Source organism: Artemia sp. Qi Xiang Cuo, chromosome 3, assembly GCF_049724085.1.
Source record: "Artemia sp. Qi Xiang Cuo chromosome 3, ASM4972408v1, whole genome shotgun sequence".
In the NCBI taxonomy this organism is placed as follows: domain Eukaryota; kingdom Metazoa; phylum Arthropoda; class Branchiopoda; order Anostraca; family Artemiidae; genus Artemia; species Artemia sp. Qi Xiang Cuo.
Genome location: NC_142796.1, coordinates 69,403,583 through 69,425,749, shown reverse-complemented (window position 1 = coordinate 69,425,749; position 22,167 = coordinate 69,403,583). Strand labels below are relative to the sequence as shown.

The window sequence follows — 22,167 nt, the reverse complement described above, 5'->3', positions numbered from 1 at the left end:
CCGTTGGGGAGTATAGGGTTTTTGTGGAAGGGGTGGATGTTTAAACTTTGGAGGAGGCCCGAAATTGAAAGTTATAGGTCCGTTTTTAAGTGTGAAAAGTGATTGGAGGGCAACTAGCCCTCCCCCAAATGCATCTAATCAATGTTTTTAGATAAACTGTTTGTTCAAAATAGTCCAAGGATCAGATAACAAAAACTTTTTTTTATGGGTGGTTGTATGAACTTCAGAAGAGGCTCATTTGATTGGAAATTGAAAGTTCCAGTTCAATTTTCAAGAGTCAAATGTAATCAGAGGGCAACTAGACCCCCTCTCTCTATGCTTTTTTTAGCCAAATACAACTGATAAAAATTTTGAGATAGAAATTCTGTTCAAAATAGTCCACGGATCAGATAACACAAACTTCAGGGTTGACGCAATCTCCCAGAGTCCCCAGGCAAGCACTGTAAGCTATGCCCTGAGGAAATATAGGGTTTATGGAAGAGGTGGTTGTTTAAAAATTTTGAAGGAGGCTCATTTGATGAGAAATTAAAAGTTATAGTTCCCTTTTTAAGAGTCAAAGTGATCAGAGGGTAACTAGCCCCCCCTAACGCCCTCTTTTCCCCAAATGCATCCAATCAAAATTTTGAGATGGCCGTTTTGTTCAAAATAGCTCAAAGATCAGATATCAAAAACTTTGGGGTCAACTCAATCCCACAGAGCCATGTGGGAAGTGTTGTAAGTTATGCCCTGGGGGAATATTGGGATTTTATGGAATGGTGGTTGTAAAAACTTTGGAGGAGGCTCATTTGATTGGAAATTGAAAGTTATTGTTCCCTTATTTAAGAGTCTAAAGTGATCAAAGGGCAAATATCCTTCTCCCCAATGCCCTCTTTCCCCAAATGAATCCACTCAAAATTTGGAGATATTAAGCTTGTATAGAAGGGATGCTTGTATAAACTTCAGAGGGGGTTTATTTGATTGGAAATATAATGTTCTTGTTCATTTTTCAAGAGTCGAATGTGATCAGAGGGTAACTACTCTCCCCTCCATCCTTTTTTCCAAATGCATCTGATACGTATTTTGAGATAGCCATTTTGTTCAAAATAGTACAAGAATGAGATAACAAAACCTCAGAGTTGACACTATTCCCCCAAAGCCCAAAGGCAAGTGTTGTAACCTGATTGGAAAATGAAAGTTATAGTTCCCTTTTTAAGAGTCCAAAATGATCAGAAGGCAACTAGCCCCCCCCCCCCCACACACACACACTCTTTTCCCCTAATGCATCCAATAAAAATTTTGATATAGTCATTTTGTTCAAAATAATTCAAAGATCATATAAAGAAAACTTCACAGTCAATATCCCCCAGAGCCCTGAGGCAAGTGTTGTAAGTTGTTCCCCAGGGGGATATAGTGTATTTATGGAAAGGGTTGGTCATATAAACTTTGGAGAAGGCTCATTTGATGTGAAATTGAAAGTTATAGTTTGCTCTTTAAGATGTCAGAAGTGATTGGAGGGCAACCAGCCCCCCCCCCCCTCCCCCTTCATGACCATTTTTCCCTAAATGCTTCTGATAAAATTTTTGAGATAGCCATTTTGTTAAAAATGGTTTAAAGACCAGATAAGAAAAACTCTGGGATCGCACCAACCCCCAGAGCCTAGAGGCAAGTGTTGTAAGATATGCCCTAGGAGCAAATAGGTTTTTATCGAAGGGGTGGTTATATAAACTTCAGAGGAGGCTGATTTGATTGGATATTGAAAATTCTGGTTTCCTTTTTAACCGTCAAGTGTGACCAGAGGGCAACTAGACCCCTGTGCTCTTACCATCCTCCCAAATGCATCCACTAAGAAATTGGAGATAGCCATTTCATTCAAAATAGTTCATTGATCAGATAACTAAGACTCTGGGGTGGACACGACCACCCAGAGTCCCGGGCAATAGTTGTAAGTTATTAAAAAGAGTTACTTCTCTTTTTAAGAGTCAAAAGTTTTCAGAGAGCAACTAGACCCCCCGTCACGCCCTCTTTTCTCCAAATGTATCTGATAAATATTTTGAGATAGCCATTTTGTTCAAAATAGTCCAAAGATCAGATAACAAAAAGTTGTGGGTTGACACAATCCCCCAGAGCCTTGAGACAAGTGTTGTAATCTCTGCCCTGGGGATATGTAGGGTTCTTATGGAAGATGTGGTTGTATAAACTTTGAAGGAGGCTTATTTGATTGGAAGTTGATAGTTACATTTCCCTTTTAAGAGTCCAAAGTGATAAGAGGGCAAATAACCCCCCCCCCCCCCCGCCTTCCATGCTCTTTTTTCCCCAATTGCATCGAATCAAAATTTTTAGATAGCCATTTAATTCGAAACAGTTTTAAGATCAAATAACAGTGTCTTCAGAATTGACATAATCTTCCAGATCCCAGGATAGGCATTGGAAGCTTTGTCCTGGGGCGTATAAGGTTTTTTTGGAAGTGTTGGTTAAAAGTCAAAAGTGATTTCCCCAAACATATACAATCGAAATTTTGAAATATCCATTTTGTTAGGACTGTCCTTACAAGGACAGCCTTGCATCCTCCTTTCCTGCCTCATAATCTAAGTCTATCGAACCGAAATACTTGACAAAATGAACAGGTACTGCTTGTAATCCTCCTTTAAGATCGTTCGATAACTAGGAAAATCACCCTATCTGGTCAATTACTAGCTTTTTTAGTTTGTGTAACCAAACTATTCAGAATTAATCGGGCGATTTTGCCCTAACTTGTATAGCTTATATAAGAAACCCGTATAAACGGTAGAAAACTAAAAGCTGACACCTACTTTCCTGGAAATCTTAGACAAGCCATTTAACTTCTCCAGTTTTGTGCCAGAGATTTAATGAAACTTAGGCTATACCATTAGAAAGCGTTATTTTTCGGGGGGGGGTAGTCCCTAAAAATGTTCTTGTGTACCTGCTTGGAAAACATTAAAAATACACTCAAAAGAAAACTCATTTAATAATTTGATGGCTTTTGAAGTTTCCTGTTGTGCTAACTGCCTAGATTGAAACCTTTGCAGACACAGGATGCACATTGTTTATACTGTACTAACATTGATTAAATAGCGTTATGCTTAACAATTAGTAAAAGATTACAGGTTTCTTTTGTTATAAACTAGTATCTCGAACTGTTGACACATCTAAAAACCCATATCAATTTATACCAGAATGGCTTGGAAGCTCCCTGTGATGTCAAGAAAACTTGCTAATGCGCCCTTTATCTTTGGGACTATCAGTCGGTGCTAAGACTCACAAAATGAAATTTTTGGTATCAAACGTCCTTAAATGGCAGTAAAAAGATATCTTTAAATGTTATAGTGTTTATTTCTTCCTTGATAGCTTCAGCATATTTTATAGCTATCAGGTGGCTTCTTCTGAAGAAGCCTGAAAACAACAGCAGTGCTATTAAAATAGGTATGAATTATCATTATCTTAAGCAGAGTGAAAAGACATTAAATTACAATTCTTATCAATTACCTCAAAGAATGATGTCATGTTATTTCCTAAGTATATACATTTACTTTTGTCTTATGATCTAGTTTGTTCTCAACTTTGAGAGAGATAGTTGCATCATAAGAAAATGTCTTATATATCAATAAATACATGTAATAAAGAAAAAATCAATGAAATGACAGTGGACGAAAAGGTAAACAACAGGAATGTTATGTACAAACTTTTTTTGCTGTGTATTTGTCCCTAAAATTAAAAGAATTTAATTTTATAACAATAAAAAGATGAAGGCTATATAATATTTTCTTAATCAGTGTTTAATAGTTCAACTCATGATAGAATGATACCAGATTTTTTTTTTAATTAATGTTCCTACCAAAATCAGGTAGGCTATTTTCAATATATTTTATCTGTAAAATAAAATATGTGGAAATCATTTTTACCACTAAGCCCTTAACTTCCCAATGTGTATATCTCTCAAGATAATCCCTTGCAGTTATATTGAATATCAAGCTTACCAACAGCTTTGTATCACGTCTTCAGCATGCTCCAAACTAAACTTAGCCGTGTCAATATTTTTCTTCTGGAATAAAAGGCTAAATTTTTTGTTTGAAGAGGAAAATAGCTAATATTTTTTCGGTTTTAATTTTTCTTTAGTTTCGTGGAAAAAGGGAAAAAAAATAATACGTTAAATCCAAATTTTAACACCCAGAAATTGTATGTATAAAACTGATTAAGGCCTGATTTGCAGTATGGTGATTTGCACTGGTGCAGTAGAGCTTCGATTATCGAGTTCCAGTTTAACCAAGCTATTCCACTTGCATATTTGTATGTCCTGATAAAGTGCAACGTCAGTCATTGTAGTGCTTTGCTAATTGTCCATGAATAAAAGAAAATACAGTTTTTAAATAAAAATATAATATGCTTTGGTGGTGAGAGTACTGTAAACAAAAATAAACTATCTGTATTTGTTTATGGCACTGCGCAGTGCACGACTGCTATCATTGATGATCATGTTACTTTGGGCGTAGGGAGGGGGGCAGGGGGGCAGCTGCCTCCCCTAGACCTTCAAATTTACATTAGATATGGCTGAAAAAGCAGATGGTTTGGAAAAAGCAGTTGATAAAACTCCATCACACTATCGACTGCCCCCCTCCCAGACAATATGCTGCCTAATGCTGCCTACGCCCATGCATGTTACATTAATTTGCATTTTTCATTTAAACTAAAAAATAGACGCTTATCTAACAGCTTTGGTCTAGTCTTATTCATTTTACCACATATTTCTTTCTTGATTGTTTATAGAGTCTTTGTCATCCGAGTTTTTATCCGAGCTACTCTCTGTCCACATTATCTCAGGTAACCAGGGCACTACTGTAATAGGCTGTTGATCTGGGGTATAGGGGTGTCAGGTAAATTTGTTTGTTAGAATTCAAGGCAGCTTATAAAAAAAACGAAAATTTGTAGAGTTAGTATTGTAATTGCAAAAACAAAGTAACATATGGCAAATTATAAGCACAGCAAAATTCATTCGTTTTGGTATAATGATTATTTCATATCATATTCCTCAGAAATTTCGTAAAATCGCCAAAAATTAAAAATTTTTGTTAATTTGTAGATCTGTTGCTATTTAATGTCAAGTGTGTTGCTTTTACTGATCTAAAACAAAACTGCACCTTTTAATCAGCTGTCATGACTTCTTCAAGGCCATAAGTATCTTAGAAAAATCAACGAACAAAATTTAAGCAGATACCTAACAATAGCATTGATTAAGTATCTAATGCAAGGCTGCAATAACCTCCTGTCAGTGGAGCCTTTCCAGGTCCAATGCACCAAAATATTTCCTTTTTTGCCCCTCCCTTCTCATCTTGGAATCTGAGTTGACAGATAGTTATCTCATCTTGGTATAGATGTCTGGCGTCATCAACTCGTCCGTTTTTTTCTTTATGGAATAAGAAAGCTTATAATCGTTAATCAATGATCAAGCAGCCTTAAGAACAGTAAGTTCTAAACATTGGCCTACATTATTTTCAGAAGGATATTGTTAATGAAAATGAAATGAAGGAGCTAGAGAAAAGGTGGCACAATATCGAAAGTAAGCTATTGTTGATCAAGTCTGAAGTTGATGTTCTCAAAGCAGAAACTCCTTCGCAACCATCAACTTCAAACGTGGTAAGTTCCTTTTTATGAATAATTTGGTTTTATTCCAATTCAGTTTTGTACTTACTTAGGAAATGCCAACGTTGGCAGAATATTTAAATTGCAATTTCTTGGTTTTGTGTATTCAAAGAATTAGAGTAACCTGCTTAGAAAAAAAAATAGTTATTTGCTTAAGAGACAAATTAGCTGACGCTAAACTTCTTAAAAGTAGGAGATCCCTTGAAAAAAGAATTAATTCCAAGGAAATGCTGACTGCTGTCCAAATTGGTGAAATAATTTTAAGTAATTGTAGATAACAAAAAAAATGTTAATTAATTGTAGGTAATTATAATTATTAGGTATATATAAATAATTAAAATGAAAGTATAAAAAATAGCTTTAAGTTATTAAAGAAATTAATTCAACTAACTTTATCAGATTAACAAAATTACTAACTCTTTCAATTGTATGGCAACAAGAGATATAATTCTATCTAGCGGTCTTATACATAACATTTTTACTGAAACAAACAGGAATTTTGTTCATAATTTACACTAATCTGGAGTATTTAATAAAGAAAAATATGCAAGTCATTAGATTTGCATGACTTTACTCACAATTTAATATGAAAAATAACTAAAAGAAACCTAAATGCATTTGTAGCTCTGGAGGAGTGCGTTAGATGGTTAATTCGTTTTGATGGCACTATTATGCTCAGATGTCACCAATCTTGGAATGATCTGTAGATACTGCTACAATATGCTAAAATACTCTGAGGTGAAATGCATAAGCTCCCAACACACAAAAATTTTAGCAGTTATCCCATCAGATGAAGGGTGTGTCATAATTAGAACATGCCCAATTATAAGTTTAGGGTAAATAATACCAGATTGCGCTTAACACTCCCTACCAGCGGTGCTGATCTTCGTTTCGTACACCCTTTCGCACACCCTTCCTGTTTAGCTTCGCCTGATTTCTCCATATGCCTATTTAGAGTTGAGTCGTCTCTGACTGAGCTTACAGAGTCACTCCACCGACCCCCATTGTAAACCAAATAATTGGACACACTAGGATTCGAACCCTCGCCCTCTCGGACAAAGGATCCTAAATCCAGCAAAACCAAGAAAACTAAAAGTTGACTCCTAGTTCCCAGAAAATCTTAAAAAAAAATATTTAATTTATCCAATATTTGACCTCAACACCAGGACTCGAACCCCCTGTCCTCGCGGATCAAGGGTTTCAAGTCAAGCGTGCCAACTATTCGACTAGGACGAATCCCAGCTTAACTGTGGCATGCTTTTAAATGTTATCTTATCCTTGATTCTATTCAAATTAGCCTATGATTTCCAAAAAATACCATAATTTGTAAGTGTAATTATAAATCATAAAGAGCCACGAAATATGAATGTAATCATTTGGCAGAAATTTTAGCATGCACAATCTCTGCCAGGTACACCAAAGTTGAACTGAAATAAGACTATTTGTAATCTTGATTCTATTTGCTTCCAAGGGGATCTACATTACTGTTACGTTGTAGCCTAGGTATAATCAGGTTACTTGGAGTTTTACTAGAGTTGAAATTTAAGAAATTTATAATTTTTTTATTGAGAATTTTCTTAGTCTATGTTCATTGTATATATTATACGCTAGTGTGCTTTGATTTGCTTGTAGCTGGTGTAAAAGTCAATGATTAATGGCTCAGTAATTAGATATGTAATTAGTCTTGTGATTTCTTCGCTTAACAAGAATCATAAAATATGCTTTGAGAAAAGTTTGCATCTCTCCCTAACCCCCTCCCCCTCCCATCCTTCCTATTGAACTCCGCAAATGTAAAGTCATACTGCTGGTTTGCAGAACTGAAATTCTAGACTCTACTCCCCTTTTTAATGTTATCTTTAATATAGATAAGTGTGCTAATTTTTCTGAACTCTGTATGCATACCAAATGCGATAAAGAAAAGTATACACGCCCCTTATCTACCCATTGTCTCTTTAGGGCTTAAATTGAAATCACTGTTCGTTTTGCCCCAGATGGCTTGTAAAAAAGCATGATTTTTCGACATATGTCATCCGTAAAACGTGGCCAAGCCATCTTGATCTTCTCTCATTATTGTCTTAGAAAAGTGATCCAACTTCATTTTTCGTACACCTTCCAGTGGTGGACGGAAAGAACTCGGAATTCCTAATACTTTTGTTATTGCCTCCCTTCCTCTAGATTTTGAAGAGTCCATTTTTGTCCCCTCCCTCTAAATTTCTTTGAATTCACGCTACTATTCGTTTCGACCCAGATGGCTGGCCAAAAAGTATGATTTTGAAAATCTCCATCATCCGTCATCCATAAAACGTGACCCAGCCATCTTGGTGGTTCTTTTATTAAAACCCTAGAAAAGCGACCTAACTGCATTTTTCTCACTCCTTCCAGTGGTGGACGAAAGAACTTGGGATTTCTTTTTCTTTTGTTACTGCCCCCTCCTCCCTCTAGATATTTTAAAGTACATTTTGTCCCCTCCCACTAAATTCCTCAAATTAGCGCCAATATTCGTTTTGCCCCAGATGAAAGGCAAAAAAAAATATGATTTTTGGAAATCTATCACTCGCCATCCGTAAAATATATCCTAGCCATCTTGACGTTTCTTACATTATAGCCCTAGAAATAAGGATCCAACCAAATTTTCCATACACCTTCCAGTAGTGGACAAAAAGAAGTCGGGGGTTCCTTTTTCTTTTGTTGTTGGTCTATGAAGCTTTTCAACAGTCTTTGTTTTTGGGCAAAAGAAATTTCAGTATACATTCTATGGAATATTCAACTTTTGTCAATGTTCCCTTAGAATTGCTGTGGCCCATTGATCATCGAGTTAGAATGTAAACTTATATTGAGGTTAGCTCAATTCATGTATTGCTGCATTTCTGTTTGCTGAAACATATTACTCATCACATTAACTACTGTTTGATAAGAACCTGGTGCCTTTTTTCAAAAGTTGTCCTTGTTATTTTTCAAGCCTTTGGAAGGAGGAGGGGGCCTGATTCTAGTGTAATGCAGTCAAGATATTGCCACTATGCCTTTCATTACAAGCTGGTCTGTCATACACTCTGAAGATTTATATTTTGTTTGTACTATGTTGTTATCCTTTTTGTCTAATCAATTAAGCTGACTTTTTTCCACAGTTTATAGACAGTAAGCTTATCGCAGATCATTTCTGGTCATCGTGAACAAAAAGCTCCTCCCACTTCTTTCTGCCTAAGCTTGTTTAGCCTGTTTCTGAATATACCAGTAAGCTTATCGCAGATCATTTCTGGTCATCGTGAACAAAAAGCTCCTCCCACTTCTTTCTGCCTTAGCTTGTTTAGCCTGTTTCTTTCCACTCGCACCCCTGCCCGGGTTTTTATAATGGGAGAGATAGAGAATGACCATACTGCTATATTCTGTATACTGTGCTTTTTTCTATGAAAATATAAACAAGGGTATTTTTTTTAAATGAAAGTAACCCAAAAAAGTTTTTTTTTCAAAATCTGGGGGGGGGGATAAAAATCTAGAAGGCAAATGTCGCCTCTGACCCCCCCCCCCCCCTCCGTATTGACGCTCCTGGCCCCTGGAATACAATATAAACTCTTCTATTAACTAATAAACGTTAATATTTCTTGGGAAGTCCATGATTACCTAATTTGCAGCGTAATTGTCTTACCTAATCATCTGATAAGGCTGTAACTCAAAGAGTATTGTGTTTGGTTGTCTGGATTTTTTTTTTTTTTTTTTTTTTTGTACCTAAACGAATTATTTTGAAGGAATGTCTGGATGACTTGTCCACCACAAAGGGGCAAGTGATCTTGATGAAAATTACACGAATAATTGCGTAGCAGCAATTATGGAAGAGGGCCAATAAATCTTCGTTTATTGGGAGGTGTGCCCTAACAAATCACTGAAGTTTCTCGGAGTTTCAGAAATATAGTTTTATGCCAACATATTCTAACTCTCCATAAACCTTTAGATAAATATATAATGCAGTTTTGCATTCACATAAGTATTAGCACAGAAATGAAAGGGGGGGGGGGTCGTCAGCATTGCGAAGAATTTCCTGAAGGGGGGGGGTGCTACTAGGAGCTTTGTTTTCACCAAGTTTAAATGGTAATATTTGTCATTTCCTAATTATATACAATGTTTAATTTTTTTTTTCTGTGGAGTCACACCCTTACTGGCGTCGATGCGGAACATCTCTATAAAAAAAAAAAATTGCTCGAAGAATTTGCCTTTAAAACTATGAAAATGATGAGCTTGTAATTAATTTTTGTATTCTCACCCCCACCATCCTAATAGGTAATCGTGGAGTGCATTTTCTAAGGGGTGAATATCATTCTTGAAGCATTGTTTCACGAATAGCAAACTTGATGGTAAAAACGGGACTAGAGAGAGCCTTAGATGAAACAGCTCGCAGTAACGGACTACATTTAAGGAGCAACCCTTGTCAATAGAATCTGAAACTCCAAAAACAGTTTTAGTTGTAATATATGCAGTAACATAATCTATTACTTGTGTTGATTCTGAATGTGCAAAGTTTTACTCATTAAAAGCTATTAGCATATGAAAATTTGCATAACTTTTGAAACGGGAATTAAACTTCCCCAAAAAGGGATACCACCTTGATAGAAATTGTGCAATTAGTTCAGTATCGGGCCGGATCTAGGGGGACAAAAGGGGACAAGCGCCCTGGGGGTGGCAAAACAGGATAAATTTGTAATATTTATGGGCAAAAATTGTAATATTTACAGTATTGATGGTACACCAGGGGGCGGCAAAGTCTACATATTTCCCCCTCCCCGGAGATAAAACCTATCTCTGGCTCTGTTTGTGAGAGACCTAAATGTGCTGCCTGCAAAATGTGAACAGAGATTAAAAAAAAAATAAACCAGTCTCCTCAAATGGAAGTAAAGAGTGATTATAACTTAAAACAAACAAAAACTATTCTTCAAATGATGGGGACTGCCCCTTCCTGAACCCCTCGCTATTTACTTTAAAGTTTGACTGTTTTTCCCAATTCTTTATGACGACTGCTCAAACGCAAGAGCCATTGAATTAGAATAAAAAGTATTTTTAAAGGACTATTAAACTTTAGCGTAAAGAGTGGGTGGTTAAGTAGGGGGTTAGTTCTTTGCTTTCATTTGAGAAAGCTTTTGACCATTTAATCGACTCTAAAAGCAGCGTTTTCCCGGCAACTATTGCAAGTCTCCTAAGTGAATTCGTTGGTTGACAGATGTTAATCTTTTCTTGTACTGCATGCTCTATAGCAGGTAATGGAGAACGGATTCATATCAGAAGATCTCCTGGAGTTCCACGAGGAGATATTGAGACGTGTGACTCAGCTCCAATCGACATTACAAGGTTTACAGCGTTCACATGCAGTTTTTGGGACCGATGCAAAAGAAATGGTACTTTTTTGTTCTTTCTTTCTAACATGTTCTATTTTACTACGTTGTGGAAGGTCAAGTAGTATTTTTTGTTTATTATTTCAAGCTTAATTTTGAGGTTAGATGAAACAGAAAAAAATAAATGTTTTCTATGGGTAGCTCGAAGATAATAGGAATTAATGGGATTTTTTTTTGCGATGAGATAAATTCTTTAGAGTTGAGGGGGTTAAAAATAACTTGTAAGAAAAGAGTGTATTTTAAATATCCTCTAGTATAGCATTACATATTAAGTACAGTGTCTACAAAATATACATTAGTGTCTTAAAGCATACTTCTCCAAACAAATTGAAAGATTTAGATTGCAATAGGACGAAATCGGTATTTGGCAGTGCATTTGTGAACGAAGTTCTTATCAAAGCAATCGTTGAGATATTTTAGCAGTGGCTGAAGTACTCTAAAATTTCCCCCCGTAGAGTTTCTCTCATAGCAAAGGCGAACTATATTCACCGAACTTTTTTTTTTATTTGTTATATCATATTTCTAAGAATGGATTTGTTTCGAGAGCATCGCCTGAGCATTTTCTTAGGTTCAGGGTGGGAGGGGTACGCTTTACCCAGATTTAATTTAATCGAGATTTAAATGGAGCAATTAACGAATGGAAAGATTCAGATTTCAATAAAATGAAATCAGTATTTGGCAATGTATTTGTGAATGAATTTCATATTAAAGCGTCGCCTTCAAGAGCGTCGCCTAGGTATTTTCTTTGGTGTGTTAGCAAAAAGTGTGAAGGATGCCATTTTTCTGCTGCATAGAACAATGATGAGAGAACTTTGATGATATACTCATCATTGTTCTTGCATCTTTCTAATGATGAAAGACGTTTGCAAAAGAACGCTATAAGATGTAAGATCTTAGTGATAAGATGAGTAAAAGAACGGCCCTATTAGTTTAAAAATTAGTGCGCAAACACAGCTGCAACACTGAGTTGAGTTAAAGGTGGACCAAATGAGACATAAATTTGTGAAATATAGACTTAAAAGATGACAAGTCCCTATATGCCAACGCGAGTTAGTTTGGAGGAAGTTAAATGTATGAAGTTTTAGTTAAAACTAATAGCTTTAAGGCTCAAGTACACGAGGCGAGTTTACAAATTGCAAACTGGTTTTTTTACAAGCAGCTCGTTAGCTAGTCCAGTTTACTCGATGCACTCATTCTGTTATATACTTGCAATACCACTGGGAAGCAGTGTTGCCAGATCGTAAAGAGGGGATTGTGCTTTCTTGAGCCCAAAATTATGCCTTTTCGGACAAAATTATGCTACGCTTTTTGTTCTTTTCCCCGAATCATGAACAAGTTAATCAGTTGTATGTTGGCATTTTTTATAATAAAAGACAAGTCCGACTCTGTCATATCTTCATAAAAGCTCTGAATAGAATATAGTCCGATAATGATATTAATCTGTTTCTATCTCACTATGGAAACAAATGCACAGTATAAACAAGGGAAAGCAAAGCTACAAACATAATGACAAAATACAGGATAAAAACGTTTTTGTCGCAAGTTATCTTTCTTCCAGAAGTGGTCGACTTTGAAAACATAGTGTCTTATCTCACCATCAAAATTTTACTTCATATACGTACAAAGAGAAAAAAATGCAACTCGAATCTTTCAATCTTTGCTTTCAGAGCAAAGATTGCTTTCCGAGGGGCTACATAATGGTTTTTAAAGTCATGGAACCTTAAATGATTTTGTATAGGAATATATCTACAGTAAACTGTATGTTTCGTTCTTAGTTGCGATTTCATGACCAGTACGGCTTAAATCGTTTCTTTCTTCAACCTGTTTCGCTTTTCAGTCTTAACATAGCTCATCCAAGAAAAAATTATTTCTAAGTCTGCGTTCGAATGCAGTAGGGACCGGGCTCTCTTGGCTAGTTCTGCGATATCTGAAAAAACTCTTTTGTCAGTGCAGTTTTTTGTTTCACATATTTTTCTCCACATCGAATGTGTAGTAATTTTTCTCGAGTCTTCCTTTCTGGAGTCACTAAAAACATATGGGAGCTTATATCACCGGGAGTCAGTATCTGTTAAGTTCTTGAATGAGACTTGGAAGTCTATTCACTATTACAGTTAGTGATGGAATACTTTTTCTTTTGGTTCCCGGAGCCACCTTGGGATTTACAAACTGAAGAGACTTCAAAAAGGATCACCGTCCTCACAACCATCCTCGCAAATTCTCCGACAGTCTTTGGTTTTTCAACTGTAGCAGCAGCAGCACATAGATAGACCGAATGGCAAACACATTTCAAAAGCATCAAGTTTGTTTTATTTTTAGATGTGATGTTTTAAGTTGTTCTACATTTTCTTAGATTATGCTACGATTATGCCATTTTAAGGAGAATTATGCTTGGATGCTTTTGTTTCCTAATTATGCTACGTTCAGCATAATTATGCTACATCTGGGAGCACTACTGGAAGGTTGAACTGCCGGCGACTTTACATACCACTCACCGGTTTCTGAATGAACTAGCTTGTAAACTAGCAACGTATTCACATTAGCTTTTGGTCGGGTTGCAATACTGTGTGCATTTAGAAACACAAGCGTTAACAGGAGACGACAACACGTGGTTTCCACATACTAGCCACTTTGCTACTGAACAAGGGGGAAATTTTATGTATATTCGACTACTAGTGCACTAGAAGGTTTTTTAAAAGTCGGCTTGTTAGCTTGTAAACTCCCTTTTGTGTATTTGAGGCTTTATAGGGAGTTTAGCGTTAAATTTCAAAAGCAAAAAGTTTTATGGCAGTACTGCCACAAGAAGTGTTGCTACCTTTATTTTATTCGTACTATTTTAAGTTCCTTTTCTCCATGATAATTACTAAACATCATAGAGCGTTGCCTAAGTAAAGAATGGAATTGCTCCCATGTATTTTTTTTCTGGCCACTTCATGCGGAAGGGGTTGTCCTAGAAACATTTGATGGGGCTCATTCGATTGGAAACTGAAAACTCCACTGCTGTTTTCAATAGTCGGGTGTGATTGGAGAGCAAATAGCCCCCCCCCCGTCTCATTATCTTGTTTTGCTCCCTCTCCCCTGCCGCCCTCAAGATATCTGAAAAAATTCGAGATTTTAATTTTGTTCAGAATAGTCGAAAGGCTCAGCAAGTATGCCCCCGGTAATGACATGACCCCCTGGAACAAGAGCCGTTAATTATGAGAGCTGCCAATTATTTGTACATCTGCTTTAGAATGGAAAGGGGGTATATGATTGATCCTAGATGTGTGATTAGATCAAAGCTATCGGAGGTGATTCTGTCGACCAAGAAAATTATTCGTTTTGTTGGGGATAGGGTGGGGTCTCGAAATGGGCGAAAAAAAAAACTAATTGCTCCTGACTTGTTGTATTTCGAGCGAGCTCTTGTGGATCGTGCGCCAGGCCAAGATTCACAAAGTTTTTACAAGAGTAAACTCTTTCGGCGACACGCATACCTGAGTAAATCAGAAGACACTATGTGTATTTGATTTTTCAAACTACTAATAATATGGGAATATCTTAAGAAAACAGATTAAAAATTTGAATAAGGCAAGGAGGGTTGAGTGGATTTGAACTTTTGATTGGGGGGGGGGGTAAATCTAACGACACTATGTGTATCCTGGTCATTGGGATAGCTTCTCGTCGATATTTTGGGAACGTTCTAGGGCATTAAGTTATCACTTTGAACGAATTTTGAGGTGTGAGAGCAAGTGGACAGTAAATTATAACTTGAGAAACTGAGTAGAATTAAATCAAAGGACACTTTGTACATCCAAGTTATTAAAATACTGTACTTGCAATGTCCTTGGAACGGGGATGGGCTTTTGAAATTGAAAATTGTAAGTTCTCGTACCCTCTTTTAGAGAAAAAGGAATTTGAGGGGTAATCAGACCCCCCTCCCATGCTTTTTTTTGGCTACCCTTCCCCCTTATGCAGCCCCAAAGACTTTATGTAAAAATTCTGAGGTTATCGTTCTGTTCAAAATAGTCGGAAGTTTCAAAAAATATACTTTCGGGGACGACACGATCCAAGATCTCTAGGGCAAGAGCTGAAGATTATGCAAGTTGCCAATTGTTTACATATGGGTTTTTCTCTTCGGAAAGGATTTGAAGGTCGAACTGAAATTTTCAGGGAGCCTTGGGCGTCAAGTGGATCTCAAGATTTGACTTAGGAATAAATCAAAAGGTGTTTTGTTTATTTAGGTCATCCAAGTAGCATGTCTGTAATATTCTGAGAACGCTTGGTGTTTGAAATTAAAACTTGTAGTTATCTTTAAAAAAAAGAAGTAATTTTATTAACTCTTTGATAAATAACCTCAAAATACGCTTATTTAAACCAACAAGCAGTTAAAACAAAATATAATACAATAAGATTACTATAATAAATGATTAATCAATATTTGTCTTTATTCAAGGTTGGAACAGAATTTGGGTCAGAATGGCTCCAGTCTTATAGAAGGTAAAAAATTGTACAGGTTTTCAATACATTTGAATAACACTTTCCCTCTCCATCCTCTAAATTTCAAACTAAAACTATTATTAAAATTAGTTATACAAAGTTATATTCAAAAATTCTTACTGAATATTCTGATTTTGTCAAAAATTTAAATAACTGGAAAAAAGGCTACCTAAAAATTCAAGTATTTGACCAATCAAAAAAAAATATGAATTTAAAACGAAGAGAAATTACTTTGTTAAAAAAGTTAAAAAAAAAGAATTTTTTCATAGAAAAGCAACTAGCTGTACTAAACCAAAGACAAGCAAAAAATATAGTATATTGATAATCAAAACTTAAAACGAACAGAAATTACGAACAAAAAAAAACAACAGAATTTGCAATGAATAAGCAAGTCAAACCTAAGATGAACAGAAATGGCCACGAACTTATGGACAGTCCTGCCCTGAAGATCCCACCGGCAGACATTCCCCGGGTAACTCCCCTACATATAAATTGAGCAGTATGAATGAAGAAAAAAAAATGGATTTTGGTGTATTCTACCCATATTCCAAGATAGAAGTAAAATATATGGTTTAGAATATCCTGCAGTATTGACCGAAAACATCATCAGTCTAGAACCATCATTAATACATCAAATATCGTTGAAATTTACAGGAATAAATATCATTATACAAGGAGTCTATTTTGATTAGTTGTTTTCAGTAATCTTGATTATTATGAGGATCTACTTTTGAAGTTGTGTAGAGGTTTTGAAAGGGGAGGAAGGGGATAGATAGCACCACTCTTATTTATAAATTTTGATTAGCATTGAGGCATCTTTTTTTTATGTCATCTAAAAAAAACATTAAAAATCCCTTCTAGATCTTTCTAATACCAGATGGTTGATGCATCAAATTCAAATGACATTGCTTCTGGACACTGAAAATGTTTCCCGTGTATCTTACTTACCGTATGTATTGTTTAATTGTTGCGTTTTAAATGGTCTGTCCCTTTTCTCAATGTGTCAAGATTCCTTTTACGGAATTTTAAATTTAACTTGTGGGGTCTGGCTTCTTTTTTTTATGAAGTTACTGACATGTACATAGGCACATAGGACATCTTGTATATTAATAGGCTATATTTAGGCCTTTGTCTGCTAAGATCTTGTTTCATGCTTAGTGTAGCGATCAATGAAAATAATATATAAATCGCAAACTGTTCTCTTAAAACAGACCTAAGAGGGCTGTAACTGAAATTGGAACTGAAAAGGGGGCCGTAATGTAAATGCCCGAAGATGTGTAAATCCTTTACGAAGAAGTTTAATCGATTGGCGGGTTAGTTTAAGTCCGAAATAGTAACGCTTTAAGGCCCATTCACAATGTGATTTTACTAATGCCGAGGTTTAGCTAGCGTCAATTTGAGCCAATTAGAATTTTTGAACCATTCTGGAAATTGCATGGAACATTTGATTTCTTTTAACTAGCGCTAGCTAAATCTCGGTTTTAGTAAAAACTCATTTTTAATGATAATTTACGAGCATGTTTGTGAATAAACATCTTTGGGTGTTTACACTAACTTATATATACATATATATGTGTGTGTAAGATACGTATGAATATGAATTGTTTCCTTGAACCATTTTGAACCTTTATAATTATTTATTTTCTTATTTAGCCTCTGATTGATGAAATAATTTTGCGTCAACAAGCTTCACTACTAGAGCTTATAGCGTCATTAAACCGGGACATAATTCGCCTATGTATTGCGGTAAAACTATTGATATGATATGCATGTGTTCCGCATGGTTTATCTTGTACTTTGTAATTATCGTGTGTCATCAAAAATCCTCCTTTTTTAGTCTTCTTGAGTTGTTTTTTTATCTAAAAATTGATTTAACTATTGAAACATGTGTCCTGTCTTAGTTGATGACAAGTCCGTACCGGAGGATTGCGCAAGAATACGTAACGACGAGTGTAAATTTACTCTGCGTTCAATAGAGCTTGTAATCAACTGGAGAAAAGAAAAAACAAACACGCATCCTTGATCTTGCTTCTGGCAAAAAATACAAAATTCCCCATTTTTGCAAATAAGAGCTTGAAACCTCTACAGTAAGGTCCTCTGATACGCTGAATCTTTTTTTTTGAAAATAAGGCAAATTTTCTCAGGCTTGTAAATTTTGATGGGTTAAACTAAACTTGACGAAACTTATATATTTAAAATCAGCATAAAAATCCGATTCTTTTGATGTATCTATTGGTATCAAAATTCTGTTTTTTAGCGTCTCGATTACTATTGAGCCTGGTCCCTCTTACTATACAGTTCGTGGTAACGAACTGTATAGTAAGAGGGACCAGGGATCAAAACAACACGGTCAAAAAATGTACTCTTGAAAAGTACACAATTATGTAAACTTTGATGAATCCCACATTGAAAAATATGTTGAAGAAATTAAGAAAGATTCCTTGCAACAGGCAGGATTAAACCTCAGTCCCAGATATTTCCAAGCGTGGCTTTATCCACTACGCTGTTACAAGGTAATATCATAGTATATTCAATCAATGTATTAAATGGATAAGAGAAATAAATATCTCGTCTGTGAGACAAAAACTAATGACGCCCGTAGACTATTGGCGTCATTTGTTTTATCTCTAAGAATATACAAATGACTGTATTAAATTACCCTTTCAGAGTAAGGGTGAAAGGGTTACCCTTTCACCGTTACTCTGAAAGGGTCATCTTAATACATGTCATTTCTTGCAACAGGCGGGATTGAACCTCAGTCAAACTTCTTTCCTGCATTTGGTACTCTTGTTCAATTGAGTGAGAACCATAAAATACCAGATTGGTCAAATGAGGTTGTGTGGTGTGTGCTACTTGCCTGGTATTCAACAGGTGCCTTTTACAGGCTGCCTGGACTTCCAGGTATACCAAAACAGAGGATTTGTGATACTGTGCACAAAAAAAAATCAATGTATTATTTTTCTTTTGTAAGCATGTTATCAAGCTGCCTACTAGGGCTGAAGTAAATTCGATTGGAGAAATGTTTGCTACAACAGCAAGATCTATTGTTGCGTATGTTCTGCTGATGTAACTGATGGTACACACATAAACTGCCTTGTGCAAAAAGACCAAAAGACTCCCTATGTTAACCACAAAAAGCGAACAAGCATCCAGTTACAGGCTGTCTCACGGGAGAGACTCAAGACTGTCTAGAACTTTTAAAGACACGGCAAGACGCAAAATAATTTCTCCATAACTTTGGTTCCCATTATTCAACGGCTTGCTATCAATATAAAGGAATAAACATATTGTATGAAAACCACGTCAAACAAGCAGAATCAGTTGGAACTGCAGTGGCTGAGAACTCAAAATTTCAGTCCTTCCCAAAACGCAGACCCCTAGCATAAGCACTGTGCAAGGCAAAGTCAAAGTGAAATGTACTCCCGAAAAGTGCACAATTATGTAAACTGATGAATCTCACATTGAAGAATATGTTGAAAAAAAAAATTGAGAAAGATCCATGGTGTGCAAAAATTATTAATCGGGGGCTGATGGACGAGCCCACTCCGGTCTGAGAATACATAAAGAAAGGTTTCCCTGGCCAGGCCGAGATCATAAGAAAAACATGGATCGAGGTAATTAAATCCAATCCGAGTGTGTTCAATCATTAAGGAACAATTATTTTGATCAATTAGAAACAGAAAGGCAAGAGAATTACTTTTCCTTTTGTAGAAAATAAAGAGTATCTATTGAGAAATAATATTTTCCATTAATCCGGGTTGCAGCGGTAGCTAGCAACCTAGTAAAAGAGGATCACGCCTTATAGTAAAAAATTAAATATCACGCCCCATAGTAAAAAAAAAAATGTCATAACTCCTACAACTAGAATCAGATCAAAAAACGAAGTACCTTATTAGAACTGCCTCGTCCGAAACCCTCATATAGGGAACTTATAGTCCAGTCTCTTGAACAATAAGGGAAATATACTGGCTTATAATGTTTTTGAACGCAATTCAGTAATTGCAATAGGCTATTAGACGCTAAAAATTACCAAAAATCAATTACAGTAAGCTCATTGAACGTAGGGTCAAAATTGAACATCTGCTGCCATCTAACATTGCTTTTCGGTTATAAGCTGGTATATTAATGAAATACATGTCATAGCGGAGAAAAAAGAAACAAGTAAATTCACAAGACTACAAAACAATGGTGTTCGATTAAAGGTTATATTTATTTTATCAATTATATAAATGTGACAACATTAAGTTGATACTTAGATGAACCTGAATGAAGCTCTTTTATTGGAGACATTGACACTTGTGCATCTCATTGCATACGAGTACAATACTGGAGGTGAGATTCTATGGCTATGTTTCCGCAAATTATACCCTCTCGATGATTCTCTTAGTATTTATCCCGTAATTCGCTAAATTTTTCCTTTTTTCGTGTATTCTCTGTTAACTTCTAATAAATGAGTCTAATCCAATCCAAAGTCCCAGTCCAATTTTCTGGTTTTTCTTTTTTCTTGAACAAGCTATTGTAAACGAAAATTTACACCCCGATTTATGTTGGATTCACCTAATTAGTAAATATCTAATTAATAATATATTAGCTTACATTTTCAGTGCGTTTGTCCCGTGTGTCCCGTAGATGTAGTTTGAAACTGGTTGCTCAATAATTACGCTTATTTAGTGCTTTTTTGTCTCACTAATTTTGTTGGTTGACGTTGTTTTGCATATTAACATTATAGATTGGTCGATTATTTAGTAGTCACGTAACATATGATACACTCTCTATTTTTTTTCCTCTCCTTATTCTCCTTTTATCGATAAATTTAACTTCTTGAATCTATACATGGGTCTTATTTTATATAGAGAGCTATAATGCCTCTAAGTGTGGTTATCTCAGAAAAAAAAACTGATTGGTACGGAATGTCTTGTTTAGTTAATTAGAATATTCCATTATTTTATTTTGGGCAATTAATTAACTGAGACATTGAATTATATTTTTCTCGTATATAAGGACAGAAATGCAGAACACCTTGTCGGGAACCGACATGTACACCTTGTACCGGCGTGTATGTGGAGGAGGGGCCATGCGCCCCCCCCTGAAAAATTTTAGGCTTTAACAATCTTCCCTGTATATTCCGCGTAATTTGACTTTTCTTGACTTAGTTTTTATAGTTCCCCCCCCCTCACATCGAAATAAATTTCTATGTGTCCCTGTCGTTGAGCAACAAACAAGATATGGCATTATTTCTCTCTCTCTCTCTCTCTCTCTCTATCTCTCTCTCTCACTCTCTCTCTCTCTCTCTCTCTCTCACTCTCGGTCACTCTCTCTCTCTTTGTTTTTCTTTCCTGCTCCACTTCTTTTTCTTAATTTGCTGTTTCTTACAAGCTCAGTTGTTTATTTTGCGGCCTCAGAAAGTTCATGACCCAAGCAAATTTCTGCGTGTACCTATTGTTAGGCAACTAACAAGATATGAGATTTTAAAAATAATACATTTGAAAAATGAAACTTGTGTTCTAAAATATTATATTCCTGTTTCTCTCCTTCTCACACTCTTTCTCTCTTTTTCCCTCTCCTTTTCTTGTTTCTCTCCTTCTCTATTTTTCCTCTTAATTTGCTGGTTTTACATGTCATAGTTGTTTATTTTTCAGCCCCAAAAAGTGTATGACCTTGTCATTCAAGCTTCGCCATCAGCTCCGCCTTATTTCTTGAAGTTTTTTAAAGCAATTTTGGAGAAAAGTGGGGTTCGAGTTCTTGCCAAAACTCACTGTCACAGCTCTGTTTTTGTTACTAAGGATCAAGAGACGTTTTTAGAGTCATCTTCTAGCTTTGAAAGAAGTAGTGTCCATATAATTCTAACCTTGATTTGGACCAATGGTAAACTATTCGACTCTTTTTGTGGTGTTTAATCCGTTATTTGTGCTTCTTCTTTGTATGTTCATGCTGTTTACTCTCGGCAGCTACACGGCCGATGTAGCTACACGGCAGCTACACGAACTTCATTTTATGACGATTACTTTACTGAGGATGAGTATAGCTTGTTTTCAACCTCATGAAGCAAAATTTTATCGCTACGGGTCGAGGTACGCTCCTTAATCATATGGACTCGATTTTTTACTGACTCGATAGAGATATTGGAAGCGTTCTCCTAATACCCTAACGCCTCTGATTGGCAGTCGCGAATTTTATGTATAAAATTTATATATGATTATTCTATCCTATCTCTTTTAAAGCGAAGCATAATTTTGTGTGCATAAAGGTCAATTTCGAGACTTAAAAATTTTTACATCCTTGAACCATGTTGCAGGTAAAATATAATTGTCTTCGTGGTTTATAGACAGAAATCACGAAGTTTGTACCAACTGGACCGCTGGCACCATGGGCCATGGTTCTAGTAAAACCTTATTGCCAGCCGGTCTTTTGTGAAAGCTTTTAATAATTCAATTTAATTTACTTATTAATTCTAAGGTGAACAATATGTACGCTATATATTGGTAAAGCCTCAAAAAGCAAATCTATGGTTTGCTAAAACGGTCATTGTAAAAACAGTAACGCCATCTAATATGTGTCGCTTGAAAATGTTGTTTCTGTTACGGAAGAAGAAGAGGCTTATTTTGCTAATTTATGTAATGATTTCGACAGCGCTGGTAGAAAAGTACAGCACAGCAGCAACATTTAAAGAAATTTAAACTAA

The 22,167-nt window shown here is 35.9% G+C and overlaps 1 protein-coding gene across 1 annotated transcript in view; it reads left to right on the top strand.

Moving 5' to 3' along the window:
- AIMP2 (aaRS-interacting multifunctional protein 2) overlaps nt 1-22,167 on the top strand; it is a 56,006-nt gene that overhangs the window by 14,652 nt on the left and 19,187 nt on the right. Inside the window, exons 2-5 of the mRNA XM_089086539.1 lie at nt 5,491-5,628; nt 10,875-11,015; nt 17,139-17,231; nt 21,125-21,350. Coding sequence (XP_088942665.1) covers nt 5,491-5,628; nt 10,875-11,015; nt 17,139-17,231; nt 21,125-21,350 — 598 coding nt within the window. The remainder of the gene's footprint in view (nt 1-5,490; nt 5,629-10,874; nt 11,016-17,138; nt 17,232-21,124; nt 21,351-22,167) is intronic.